The 14,222-nt window shown below is 40.3% G+C and overlaps 1 protein-coding gene across 3 annotated transcripts in view; it reads right to left on the reverse strand.

Annotated features, from left to right (window-relative positions):
• The window catches only part of LOC117288544 (ras-related protein Rab-13-like), a 15,942-nt gene continuing 1,720 nt past the window's right edge, over nt 1-14,222 (reverse strand). Inside the window, exons 1-8 of one of the 3 annotated variants that reach the window (XM_033769443.1) lie at nt 11,219-11,476; nt 10,503-10,563; nt 4,534-4,594; nt 3,764-3,841; nt 2,495-2,584; nt 1,406-1,519; nt 300-340; nt 1-260 (exon numbers count right to left, since the gene is read on the reverse strand). In XM_033769443.1, the coding sequence (XP_033625334.1) occupies nt 218-260; nt 300-340; nt 1,406-1,519; nt 2,495-2,584; nt 3,764-3,841; nt 4,534-4,594; nt 10,503-10,563; nt 11,219-11,381 (651 nt within the window). In that variant the 5' untranslated portion in view covers nt 11,382-11,476 and the 3' untranslated portion in view covers nt 1-217. Of the gene's footprint in view, nt 341-1,405; nt 1,520-2,494; nt 2,585-3,763; nt 3,842-4,533; nt 4,595-10,502; nt 10,564-11,218; nt 11,477-14,222 lie in introns of those variants that run through there. The other 2 variants (XM_033769442.1, XM_033769444.1) reach the window with 2 other exon arrangements.

Genomic DNA, 14,222 nt, shown 5'->3' on the forward strand with positions numbered 1-14,222 from the left:
AAACTGTGTAAGTTTAATGTAAATCTGTGGACATTGTGTTTTTTGTCCTACAAAAAGTACCCTGGCCGTTTGATTGTGAAGTTATTTCTGATGACAGATATCCTTTGATTAGTTTGAGATGGTATAAGATGTCTTGCACATATGTCTAAAAATGGCAAGAAAATTTGTTTGACACGCTCGTTGTTTTCTCTGTTTTAATTCTTTGAATAAATAATGATTAACAACCACACCACTTTATGTCCTGCTTCATTGACTCCAATCTACTGCCATGGATAACATCCTGCTTCATTGACTCCAATCTACTGCCATGGATAACATCTTCATTTTGGAGATAGTTAGACTGCAGAAAATAAAAATAAAACAACACAAATTGACAGATTAGTCTGATGATGAAAAGAAATTGTGTAGGGCCATGAAAATTAACAAAGTGTACACTTGTCTGCTGGTCATGTTAAGAACCTACAATTCTGGTTACATATATATTGGTTTGGACCTTTATACCGATGTGTATTATACCAGGTTCACACAACCCTATAACCTTAAAAAGAACATGCCAATCACCCCGATGTAAAAAATGTACCAAGTCGGGACTCAATTGCTGTCAAAATGAATCAATTTGTCAAACTAAAAACTCTGCCCAACTGTACTGCTTCTACGTGAAAAGTGTTTCCGACTCGCAGCCACTGAGTCTTCATCTAGACCAATTAGTGCAAGTGGTTGTTTCTAATTTGAAATGGTCGCTGGCAGTCCTGCATTTTTGTTACGACCACAGAGATCTCACTAAGATGCTAACACGCTGCTTGTACGATAATGGCATTCCCACTACAGCTTTTCCCGGATTATTGTTGGCTAAGACCCAGCTACCTTTATTTTTAACATGTTCAAAATACGCATGGGGAGAGAACGCAGCATCCTGACATAGGAGATCCCACACCGATCAAACCTTGCTCATCCTACCATGTTTGGCTCACGATTGGCCACACTCTCTGCCGCTTTTCCATTGTAGTAGAAGTTGGCGTCTATGTCAAAATTGTTTTGACCCACCCATACCAAATTACGATTGTTAAATATTGAATGACTTCCATTATGTAATCTATACACTGAAGAACCAAGTAATGCCCTAAATGAACCAGATATTGTAGGTCTCGAACATGTATTTTTTTCGATGGCTAACAAACCACTTTGCAGTAGGTCAGGAATGAGATGATCTTGGCCAGCCGGCATTTTGTTCTTGTTTTTCTTCATTTGTAAGAACTACACAAAATGATAGCATATAAATAAATACTCTAAGGACATAAATAAATACTCTAAGGACACAGCTTTAAATCAATTAAACTTGTGTTAAAACAAACCAGTGACAGACAAAGTAAAACTTGTTCAAAATGTAGCATCTTTGTATACATACCCGCTGTTGTTGCTTAGTGAGCATTTGTTTGACAAGCGCCATAAATGCAGGTTCCACATTGACTGACATCTTAGCACTGGTTTCATAGAACATAAGATCAAAGGCACTGGCAAGCTGTAAGAACAAATCAATTAGCAACAATTAATGTTATGAATCTAGTTTTAATCAAGACACAATATTACATATACAAGCTAGTCTACTACAGATACTACGTTCATCCATGGTTTAACTTAGTGATTTGTTGTTGACTGGCTGGCTGACTTTACGGATCGTATCCAACATGGCACAACCCTGGATAAGTGCAACTTCTCATCAGTGTATCTTGTTTGAAATCAACAGTTTAGCATTAACATAATCTTCATGCCAAAATTTATCCAACAGTTTACAGCAGACCTTACAGTCAGAGTCAAAGATTTGTGTGTGAAAGAGGTATACACAGTCAAACCGGGGACTTGTGTGTGAGAGTAGGTATACACAGTCAAACCGGGAACTTAACAAAAGAGGACAATAGAGTCCAAGGTTCGAGAAAGGTTCACAATTGGAAAACGTGTAAAAAACCAATGGAAGATGTTGCACAGAAGCAGTTTGAGTGTAAACAAAAGAGGGACAAAAGGAGGTGGACGGTTGCAGGCATATACAAGCTTGGGTGCGTGTGTTAGTAAATGGTTTGTTCTTCTATGGCCCTTTTAACACTACTCACAGGGCAACCCAGGGAAAGATCGACCAGCACTTTCACATCTGGATTGATTTACCCGTGATCATAGAGTAAGGAACCTTCTCTATGACCAGATCTTCCCCAGGGATGAGCGAGCCCTGCTCTGGAGTAGGGGTAAAGGGTACAACCCTGGGGTATTCTTGAATTGTGCAACCAAAACCCTGTGGAATAGGGACGGACCTAGGCAAGCGCGCCAGAGGAAGCGCGCCAGGGTGACTGAGGAGTAAACAAATTCTCACCAGAGCTGTATTCCAGGTCAAAAGAGATAAAGCGTGACCAGGATTTTTTTTCACCTGTTAAATATGACAGACATATTATTGTTAAATATTAAAGACATATTATTGTTCCAACATATTATTGTTGGAATGTCTTACATTGATAGCCCTCATTGTTGAAACTCTCTTGCAACTGCTGTCATCACACTTGTTGCCAACGAGCACTTTACAAACATCTAATGAAGCATTCTAAATAAAGGAATGGAATCTTTATTATAGGTTAACATACACAAGTCAAGACAGGATTAATAAGTGTTAACGAATGATGTATTATGTATAGACCAAAATTCATCCGGGCGATTCAAAGTGCATTATAAAGCTAGTGTACTTTGTGTGTAAATTGACAAAAGCAAGGCTTCAGTAGATTTTCAAACTAAGATCCAGAATTTAAATCTGCAAAAAAAGAAAAAAAGAAGAAGGTATTCATTTTGTCTTGTATAACATTCAAAGCCAGGAAGCTGCATCGCTAACCACCTTGTGAGTTCAAATGCAATTGAAAACCAAGCCTGCATCCAGTCAGTGTTTTTTTTTTTTTACGTCCTGTCAGCCAGAGACGATCTGCTGAAGATCATAAACCAGTCTACCATCGAATCCTATCAACTAGACCCTGTTCCATTCTGGCTACTACAACAGTACATTGCATTGATTCCTCCCAATGAAATTGTTAACACCACCTCACCATGCTCTGCAGTTTCTCCTTTGAACTTGGCAAGGCTGTGATCACTTAAATTCTTAAGAAACCTTCACTGGACAAAGACCAACTCCGTAATTAGCTCAAATTGTCTAATCTTCTTTGTTACTTAGCCATGCTCATTGAATGGGTTGTAGGCACTGGACTAAAACAACACATCAATAAGTACTCTCTTGCAGATCCCCTACAATCAGCCAACAAAGCCGACCACAACACCGAAACAGCATTATTATGTATTCAAGATGACATTCTGAAGATACTGGACAGTAACAACGACATTTTTTTTTATGCATGAAAATAACACTCAACTGGTTCGACTTATTTCTCTTAAAATTTTAGTTTTTACCATACAACATTTCGTCATCAGGAATTCCACAGACTAAACACTTAGCCAAATTTGTGGCTTACAATATCAAATGACTCTCATAATCTTAGTATTATTGTGTATTCGGATTCAGATTATTCTTTTTTCGTGGACATAATTATAATTTGGGCAGCATCTCAACAATGCGACCATCTTTTGAAATTTCCATAGCATTAAAATGCTTTGCCTTTAATTCATTAAAGTAGAGCACTACACAGTGACTATGTTTTATGCATTACCACCCCCAACCCCCCCCCCCCCCCAAAAAAAAAAAATAATAAAATAAAATAATAATAACAATCTGCTTTGATACCTGTGATATATTTTCCAGCCAGCTAGTAATGTGGTTGAAGCTCAGTTCATTTCTCACATCAAACAGCAGAAGAATACCCTGCATAAAATATTAACAAAACTAAAGTCAACCAGAAAATAAGTAACAACAGCATTTGGACAAAGACAACTGGACAGCCAAATCAATAACAAAACAGAGGTTAGTGTGATATTAACACTACATGTTCCGTGAGGTAAAAAAATACTTCTCAACCGATTCAACACCAACTCATTTGTGATTAATTTTATGATTGATATCATGACTATCAGAAAATTGTATTGGATTGTTTGCCTCTAGCATCATAACACAATTCGTATTAAACATAAACTACAGAATGCAAATTAAAAAAAGTTGGAAATGAACTTTTATAAAAGCCATTTGAGACCCGCATTCTTGTTTTCATTAAGTGAGGAATGCAAAAACCTTTTCAAATTAAGGAGGAGCCAGGCATGGAATGTCCTTCCTTCAACTCTAAGTCTGCCTGCTGGAGCAGGTCTTTTTAAAATTAAAATAAAGAACAGATTTGCATTTCTAAAAAATGCAAATCTCTTTCCTCCAGTCTTCTCTGTTTTCTATTTGTACCTTTTTTTACCTGGGAGACCAGTGGTTGCCACTGACTGGGCCACCCAATTGAAATAAGAAATAAATCAACCAAATTAATCCTGGTGTATCAATGTTTTCTATGCTCAACCATATACTTTTGTGTTATTGTTCTCAAGAAACTTTGCAGCCAAATCCAGTGTATGCATTACCATTGCTCCTCTGTAGTAAGCTGTCGTGAGTGTTCGATATCTCTCTTGCCCGGCAGTGTCCCTGTAGGAATTGAAAAGCACAATAATTCTTGACTTAGTTTGGATTTCCTTTTATTAAGTCTAAGACCGCTTGAACTGAATAGTCTTGGATCCTTAAATGATTTGGGTACTTTTTCAAAATGTCCATAGATTTACATTAAACTTACAGGGTTTGAAAATAATGATAGTGGAAAGCTTCCCTTCAAATATTACTTACTGAGGTGCTGTAGTTTTTGAAAAATTAATAAAATAAATTCATGAAAATACGTTTGTAAATGATTAAAATAATTTTCGTCTCATGAGACGAAAATTATTTCCATGACATTGTTTTACTCATTTCCCAAAAACTACAGCACCTCATCACGTAATATTTTCAGGGAAGCTTTCTACTATCATTATCTTCAAACTGTGTAAGTTTAGTGTAAATCTGTGGACATTGTGTTTTTTGTCTACAAAAGTTACATAGACCCTTTAAGACTTGCTTTGGATATTTGGGACTTGGACTTCGACAGTTGGAATTATGATTTTGCCCTTTGGGACATGGTCTATGACCTTTGGGACCTTTGGTCTTGAACATTTGGAACTCGATCTTGTACCTCGGGACATGATCTTGGAAATTTAGGACTCAGTACTGGACCTTTAGAAAATGGTCTTGAAACTTTTGGACCTAGTCCAAGTCCTTTTTAATGACCTCTGCACAGGCTGGTCCAGATTTTTGGCTTCTCCTTTATTTTAAATTATTACATTTGTTAACTTATGTTGGTTAATGTAAATTTTATTATTATTATAGTCTTTAGATGTGTTCCAGTCAGCATACGAGCCTTTCCATGGGACAGAAGCTGCACTAGTCAGTGTGAGCAACGATATTCTTTCTGCAATGGACAATGGTAACCTAACAGCACTACAGTCCTGCTAGACTTGTGAGTGCTGCCTTTGACACTGTTGACCACAAAATCCTTTTCTCTCGGCTCCAGAATCACCTTGGCATAAAGGACACAGCCCTAGCATGGTGCAAATCGTATCTCTTCAATAGAATTCAGCATGTATGTATTGGCACCGTGGTATCAGACCCTGTTGTTTTGAACTACTCTGGGCCCGCAGTGGTTTACGCTGTACACTTTACCGATTTGTGACATCAACCTAAAAATTTAATCTAAGTCACCATGTGTACATAGACGACTCTCAGCTATACATGAATCTTCTCCAAAAAAATCTACTATAAGAAAAGACTGAAACACACATGGCAGTGGCGTCTTTGTCATGGGGAAAGACCATCTTATTGTCACAGAAGTAACTGTGCAGTGCGATCCTATTTCGAGATCGAGATAGGTGATACAGGTTCCTTGTTATAGGTTCCTTCTATCGACCCCCAGGGTCCAGTCCTGGTAACTTAAGACAGCTTGATGCTGCGTTATCAGAGATCCACTCAAAGTTTAAACCTACTGTCATCCTTCTTGAAGGTGATTTCAACTTGAGTGACATTGACTGGTCTAACAGCACTGTCAAACAGTATGCAAATGAATCCACCAAGTGTCAACTTCTCTTAAATATTTGTAATGATCAGAACTTGGAACAGCAGGTTTCTGAACCCACAAGAACCAGGGATCGAGCCAGCAACATCTTGAACTTGATTGTAATGACTCATCCTAACTCCATCAAGAACACCGAGGTAGTGGAAGGAATCAGTGATCATGATGCTGTTCTGAGTGATGTTGACCTACTTCCAAAAATAAGTAAGAAAAAACCAAGACAAATCTTCATCTATTGCAAGGGGAATATGCCAGGTGAAAAATACAACTTCAAAATATTTCATGATGAATTTGTCAGTGAGCATCTTCAACGATCCACCAATTATGAGAATTGGTTGTCAAGCAGACAATGGGGAAGAACATTCCTAGTAAACTTCAAAGATCTTGTGCCAACCAGCTGGGATTACTCACTCCATCAAACGTATGATTAGGAAAAAGGCCAGAATGTACTAGAAGGCGAAGATGTCAAACTCTAGAACCGACTGGGACCAATTCAAGTCATTCCGGAAGAGTGTACAGAAGAAGATCCGTGCCTCCTACTGGTCATACACCAACTGTATGCTAAATGATCCTGATAACAAACACAAGAAAGGTTTCTGCTGCTCATCAAAGCCAAGCGACAAGACAACACTGGTATTTCACCCCAATACACAACAATAAGACAATAAAAGGAAGGCCAAGATTCTCAACACACAGTTCAAATCTCTCCAACCTACCATCATTGAGTGAGTCTCCCTTTTCTGATGTCCAGTACATCCAAGATTTCAGAGGAAGGTGTGCGCAAGTTTCTGAAAGAAATTAACATCTCCAAGGCAACAGGTGCTGACTCAATCCCAGCTCGGACCTTGAAAGAGATGGCAGATGAAATTTCACCTACTCTCACATCCATCTTGCAGCCGTCCTTCGATAGTGGCGAGGTTCCTCATGACTGACGGATTGCAAACGTAGCCCAAATATTCAAGAAGGGTGACTGCAGTACAGCCTCCAACTACAGGCCAGTGTCTCTCACCTCAATATCGTGTAAGATACTTGAACATATCATCTTCAGCCAAGTAATGGGCCATTATGACACGCATAACATCCTGACCAACTGTCAACATGGTTTCCATCGTGGTCGTTCCTGTGAGTCACAACTGATCATAACAGCCAATGACTTTGCCAAGGCCCTTGATGACAGAAATCAAGTTGACTCCATCATCCTTGACTTCGCAAAGGCTTTCGACCAAGTACCCCACCAGCTAATCCTCCTGGGGTGGATTTCACAAAGAGTTATGACTAGTCTTATCTCGAGTTAGGACCAGTTACTCGTCCTAACTTAGGACTATCCATGCAATTTGTATATCTCCTAGGACTAGTCCTAAACTCTTTGTGAAATCGACCCCTGAAACTACATATGGAGTTCATGGCTTCCTCTCAGCGAAGCACTACAACAAGACCTGGATTCTCTGCACTTGTGGTTAGCAAAATGGCAGATGAAATTCAATTAATTAAAATGCCAGTAATGCAAATCTCCCACCGTACCAACATCAGTTTTGACTACCACCTAGGCTTTAAAATCCACACCTGGCTTTAACCTTCACATCCAAGCTCTCCTGGAAGTCTCACATATCAAAAATCACACTGAAAGCCAAAAGAATGCTAGCAACCTGAGACAGTGCCAGAAAACTAGGTTGAAAGAGCCTGAAAGCCAATAGAATGCTAGCAACCTGAGACAGTGCCAGAAAACTAGGTTGAAAGAGCCTGAAAGCCAATAGAATGCTAGCAACCTGAGACAGTGCCAGAAAACTAGGTTGAAAGAGCCTGAAAGCCAATAGAATGCTAGCAACCTGAGACAGTGCCAGAAAACTAGGTTGAAAGAGCCTGAAAGCCAATAGAATGCTAGCAACCTGAGACAGTGCCAGAAAACTAGGTTGAAAGAGCCTGAAAGCCAATAGAATGCTAGCAACCTGAGACAGTGCCAGAAAACTAGGTTGAAAGAGCCTGAAAGCCAATAGAATGCTAGCAACCTGAGACAGTGCCAGAAAACTAGGTTGAAAGAGCCTGAAAGCCAATAGAATGCTAGCAACCTGAGACAGTGCCAGCAAACTAGGTTGAAAGAGCCTGAAAGCCAATAGAATGCTAGCAACCTGAGACAGTGCCAGAAAACTAGGTTGAAAGAGCCTGAAAGCCAATAGAATGCTAGCAACCTGAGACAGTGCCAGCAAACTAGGTTGAAAGAGCCTGAAAGCCAATAGAATGCTAGCAACCTGAGACAGTGCCAGAAAACTAGGTTGAAAGAGCCTGAAAGCCAATAGAATGCTAGCAACCTGAGACAGTGCCAGAAAACTAGGTTGAAAGAGCCTGAAAGCCAATAGAATGCTAGCAACCTGAGACAGTGCCAGAAAACTAGGTTGAAAGAGCCTGAAAGCCAATAGAATGCTAGCAACCTGAGACAGTGCCAGAAAACTAGGTTGAAAGAGCCTTACCACAATAGCCAGAGCCCAGTACATTACACCCATGTCTGGTACTTATCTCAGAAACTACCTCCCAGCAAAGTACCAGCTCCTCACAACTCATTCCTCTAAGGATATCTACAAGTTCTCCTTCATGCCAACAGCAGTCTATGGAGACTATGGAGCGCACTCCCTGCAGACGTCATCACCGCTCCATCATCGACCATCTTCAGGTCACCCATTAGTTTCAACTAGTGCTGTTTTTACTTGTACTTAATTATTAAGCACAACTTTCCACATGTTTTATTGCACACTAGTCTTCACCTCAGCTTTTACATCCAGAAGTGGACTTTTGCTGAGTACTAGCGTAAGATATAGATCCAACTTAGAATTAGATTTTAACTTGGACATTAGAACCTTGTCTTGGACCTTTGGAACTGCATTTGCTCTTGACACTAACAGTGAAAAGGGAGAGCCCGGATCGAAATTTTAAACTGCCCGCGGCCAGTGACTTTAGCATCAGGGCAACGAGTGCTTTTCAATTAAATAACGACAATACCTCATTCAGTCACTGTGTAATATCTTAACAGAAATAATTTATGTTCAAACGTTTACTTAAACTCAATTTCCCAATTCAATGGGAAACTTTAGACTATCTGCCAATCACCAAGAGAGGGCGCTCTTCACCAGGTAATGTCAACAACTTAGGAATAGGAGAAGCATGAGTGACCATCACTGACAGCAAATACCTTGTGTTTTGCGTGTTTTTGATTTTGTAATTTAGATTTAGCCAAACTGTATTTTGTTTTTCATAACACATTGCCAGCATAAACCAAACTGTTCTGGAACAGGACTTACTGGACACGAGTTCCCCTATGATAACAAACGGTGTGCATGAGTTTTTGGGAGTGTTTCTTCAAGGGTAATTAGCAAAAATTCCAAAATGCTGACCTACCAAAAATTGAGAAGAAATCTGAAGTTTAGTTGTATGACAATGTGTCTGATTTAATTTTCAAGAGGCTGAGAGACTTCTAAATATTTTTTGAGTATTTTTGAATTTTTAGCATTTACCATTGTTTGCTATAGGAGTTGTGCACCCTTACCTGGTAGGTCTGCTGCCCTCTAGTGGCAGAGCTTTCAAAAAGTCTCCCATTGGGTGATGAAATAAACTTTTAATGAAACGCATAAAGACAATGTTCTCTCAACATAAAGACTCAAATGCATGTCAATCTGAGATAGGAAATTTTTACTGCATTTTGATTCTGGTCTTATAAAACAATTTGGGTCTAGTAAATTTTCACCCCAATTTGAGACCTGCCCACCCTAGCCCACCTTGCCCATCACTCTGCCTCATTAATCTGCCAATACCTAAGCAATGTGCTTACCATATCTGAGCCCTGCCCACCCTAGCCCACCTTGCCCATCACTCTGCCTCATTAATCTGCCAATACCTAAGCAATGTGCTTACCATATCTGAGCCCTGCCCACCCTAGCCCACCTTGCCCATCACTCTGCCTCATTAATCTGCCAATACATAAGCAATGTGCTTACCATATCTGAGCCCTGCCCACCCTAGCCCACCTTGCCCATCACTCTGCCTCATTAATCTGTCAATACCTAAGCAATGTGCTTACCATATCTGAGCCCTGCCCACCCTAGCCCACCTTGCCCATCACTCTGCCTCATTAATCTGCCAATACCCAAGCAATGTGCTTACCATATCTGAGCCCTGCCCACCCTAGCCCACCTTGCCCATCACTCTGCCTCATTAATCTGCCAATACCCAAGCAATGTGCTTACCATATCTGAGCCCTGCCCACCCTAGCCCACCTTGCCCATCACTCTGCCTCATTAATCTGCCAATACCTAAGCAATGTGCTTACCATATCTGAGCCCTGCCCACCCTAGCCCACCTTGCCCATCACTCTTCTGCCTCATTAATCTGCCAATACCTAAGCAATGTGCTTACCATATCTGCAGCTGTATTTTCTTTCCATCAAGGGTAACAACCCTTTGTTTGAAGTCAAGACCTGCAACATATTAGTACAACAAATCAAAATTAGGCTTTAAAATTGGTTACTTCTTACACTTCATAAATTGGTTAATGATTCGTTCGAACAGGAACACGGAACTAGCTCACTTACATAGTAAGAAGGGGGAATTCAGTCAAAAGCTCAAAGTCTACGCGTTGAACTTTGTGTTACTACTTTACCACTCCAATAATTATGAATGGAAAGCGACTTGATACCAGCGAGGGCAGCGAAAGGCAGTCACACACATGGGGTCCAAAGAGCTCGCTGCGGTCGGAATGTGTACAGTCTTTAACAGGCGCTGCGGTTCACATCCATAGTGTTTCCACTGGAGGTGGATGCAGCACTAATCGGATTAATTTGAGCTTCAGGGATTGAGACTGTAGTTGTAACTCCTTCCGTGCTCTATGTGGTGATCAGTTAGCTGCCTGGTAATCAATGACAATGATCATTCATCATGCTATTGCTGTACTATTGCTATGCTATCCACAAGCCATTTTATTTAGAGATAATGGTAGACACATAATAATGACACTAGATTTGGTTGTTAAATTTGTCTGTATTCACCATTGGAGGTAGATGATTCACCAAACAGTGCACTCAAAATCCTATTGAAAAGTGTACGCCGCCGTGCATTGTGTATGGCCGTACTTACCAACTGTGGATGCATGGGAGCCAGTATCAATGAAATTATTTTCACAAAACCTACAAATCAAACATGTCTTTCCCACACTGCTATCCCCAAGAACAAGAATCTTAAAAGTAACATCAGCTTGAACATCATCCCTTTGTACGCCAGCAACTGCATGGATCGCCATGCTTCTTCTCAAAACAACGACTTTATTACACAGTTCGTGTTCACTTTTGTCTTGTTTTGCAGGTATCTGCTGGATGGGGGACGCTCAACACATGATAAACAGCTGGCTGCTGCTTTGTTTATTATTATCCAAAGCCTACCAAAATACCCAAAAGAGGGCGCCCTATAGGCGTTCATCATCAAAACATTATTGAATCCAGGAATCCCAATTAAATCAGCTCATCAGCAGATTGAGCAGAATGTGGTGCGCGCAGAAGGGTGCTTTTAAATAACAAAAAATTGTCAAAGAAAAAAAAGAAAAAAATACCCAACACCCAACCCTAAAAAACACACACCCAAAACACAAAAATTGTGCAGAAGCACAGAGAGCAATCCCGATTGACCCCGAAGGAAGCGGTGATTGATACTTACTAACATGGTATACTCATTCAAACGGGGACCTATAACAAAAGAGGACAGTAGAGTCGACGGTTCGGGCAAGGTCCACGGTTGTTTGTTTGTTGAGGTGTTGGGGTGTCGCGCTGGGTTTTTTATGTATTGATTTGTTTTTTGTTTCTTCTTTTTTTTCATGCGTCTGCTTGGTACATTAGGCCTCCCCTAGTCTGTTATTTCTTCCTCCATGGTTATAATTAGTGTTAAAAAAAATCATAATGTTACGAAACGTGTCGCTCTAATATTACGAGCCCCTGTGTGCTCTATATGGCTCAGTACAGAGTAAACAATTCCGACCGACTTAAAAGATGCTATGTCAGATTTTTGGCCCCAAACATTAAAAAATAGATTTTTTTTACTGAATGGTATTTCAAAGAGTATCACCCGCTCTATCGAAAACAAGTTTTACTTTTAATGGTCAGGAACCATGGAAAACAAATTAAAACGTTTCTTATAAAACACATAAGAATTGGTTACGTGATATATTGTTTGGATCCCGACAAAAACTAATTTTGAGCACTTTATTTCACTGCTACTATATTAAAGCCATTATACACTTTTGGTAAACAGTATTGTCCAAGTCCCACACTTCATCACAACTTATATATAAAATAACAAACCTGTGAAAATTTAGGCTCAATCGGTCATCGGAGTCGGGAGAAAATAACGGGAAAACCCACTCTTGTTTCCGCACGTTTCGCCGTGGCATGACATAATGTTTAAAATAAATCCGTAGGCCTAATTCTCGCTATCGAAAATTTATATTGTTTTAATGTTTTCGCAAAAAGTAAAGCATTTCATGGAATCATAATTTCAAGAGAAAGTCTTTCACCATTACCTTCTGTAAACCCTGTGAGTTATTTGTAAATCTGTGAACTTTTTTCTTTCCTTTTTTCAACTTTCCGCCGTGTTCAGTTTTCCGAATGACCAAATACGGTAACATTACGTCATGCGACGCCTGCGCACAACAAGCGAAAGTAGTCATTGTTAGTGCCGTACTGAGTCCCGGAAAACTGAACACGGCGGAAGACTGAACCGCCACACCGGGCGCACCGTTTCATCACGTTGTAAAGAAACAGATGGGATAATGTATTGACATTAATTTTATGGGCGTCACAATCCGTCTTGAAAGGGGGGGACTCGTCCCTTCCACTCTTTCAAGGGGGAGGTGCAAATCTGTCAACGATTTAGCATGCGTGTGAGAAGCCTTTACGATGTGGGGTGCGGGCCCATGGGCCCGAGAAAATTTTGCATTTTAGATGCTCTGTGGTGCAATCTAGGGTCAGTTTTGAGGGGTGACATTTGATAATAATAAAAAAAATAATAATAAGGCTTGTAATGCGCACGTATCCACCTGCTGGGTGTTCAAGGCGCAGTAAAACAAAAAACATACAAAACAAAAAACAAAAAAAACAGACACAACAAAAATAATCATTAAAAACCTGTGACATAAGATAAGTTTTGAGAAAAGATTTGAAGTATGTGGTACAAAGACAAGATCTGAGAATAAGTGGAAGGGAGTTTCAGATGCGTGGCGCAGCTGAAGAAAAAGATCTGTCCCCATGAGTGTCGAGACTTGGGTTCAATGAGAAGAAGCATGGAACTTGATCGAAGATTCCTTGATGGAGTGTAAACTCGAAGCAGTTCAGAAATATATTGGGGAGCCTTGCCATTGAGAGCTTTGTGGACAATGAGCATCAGCTTGAAGATGATTCGTTGAGTAATCGGGAGCCTGTGAAGTTGTTTCAGAATGGGGGTGATAGAACAGGATTTTCTAGACAGTATCACAATACAGGCAGCAGTGATTTGGAGGCGTTGAAATCGGGAAATCTGGTTGTTAGGAAGGCTGTAGAGAAGAGCATTGCCGTTGTCAAGACGAGAAGTAACAAATGCATGAATGACCTTTTTAGTGGAATTTTTGTCCAAGTACTTGCGAATCTTACCTATATTCCTGATGTGTCCCCCCACCCTTCAAAAAGTTGCGTCATCCTTTGCCCCCAGGATTAACGCCCATGGTGGGACAAAGGGTTTGGTCTTATACACAGTGCAAAACTTGGGCTTCATGTAAAGGTGGTCAACAAGATTGTTGTTGTTTTTTTTTTTTTTTTTTTTTTTTTTTTTTGGGGGGGGGGACATTATTGATATTGTGTCCCCAACCCTCCAAAAGATGGGGGGGCCATGTCCGGCCTTGCCAACCCCCCCCCCCCCACCCCACCCTGATTGACGCCCATGTTGATGTTGACATTACTATTGTTAAATTATAAGTTCAGAATCATCGAGTGACAGATTATTCAATTATAATTTCAGTATAATCGTGCAACAGATTCAGACCGTCGTTTTGAGGCCTTTTATGCTTAACCACCAAGCTCCTCTTATTCAGAAACGTAGTCGTTGATGTTTCAACCCGGCA

This window comes from Asterias rubens, chromosome 3 (genome assembly GCF_902459465.1).
Source record: "Asterias rubens chromosome 3, eAstRub1.3, whole genome shotgun sequence".
Classification (NCBI taxonomy): Eukaryota; Metazoa; Echinodermata; class Asteroidea; order Forcipulatida; family Asteriidae; genus Asterias; species Asterias rubens.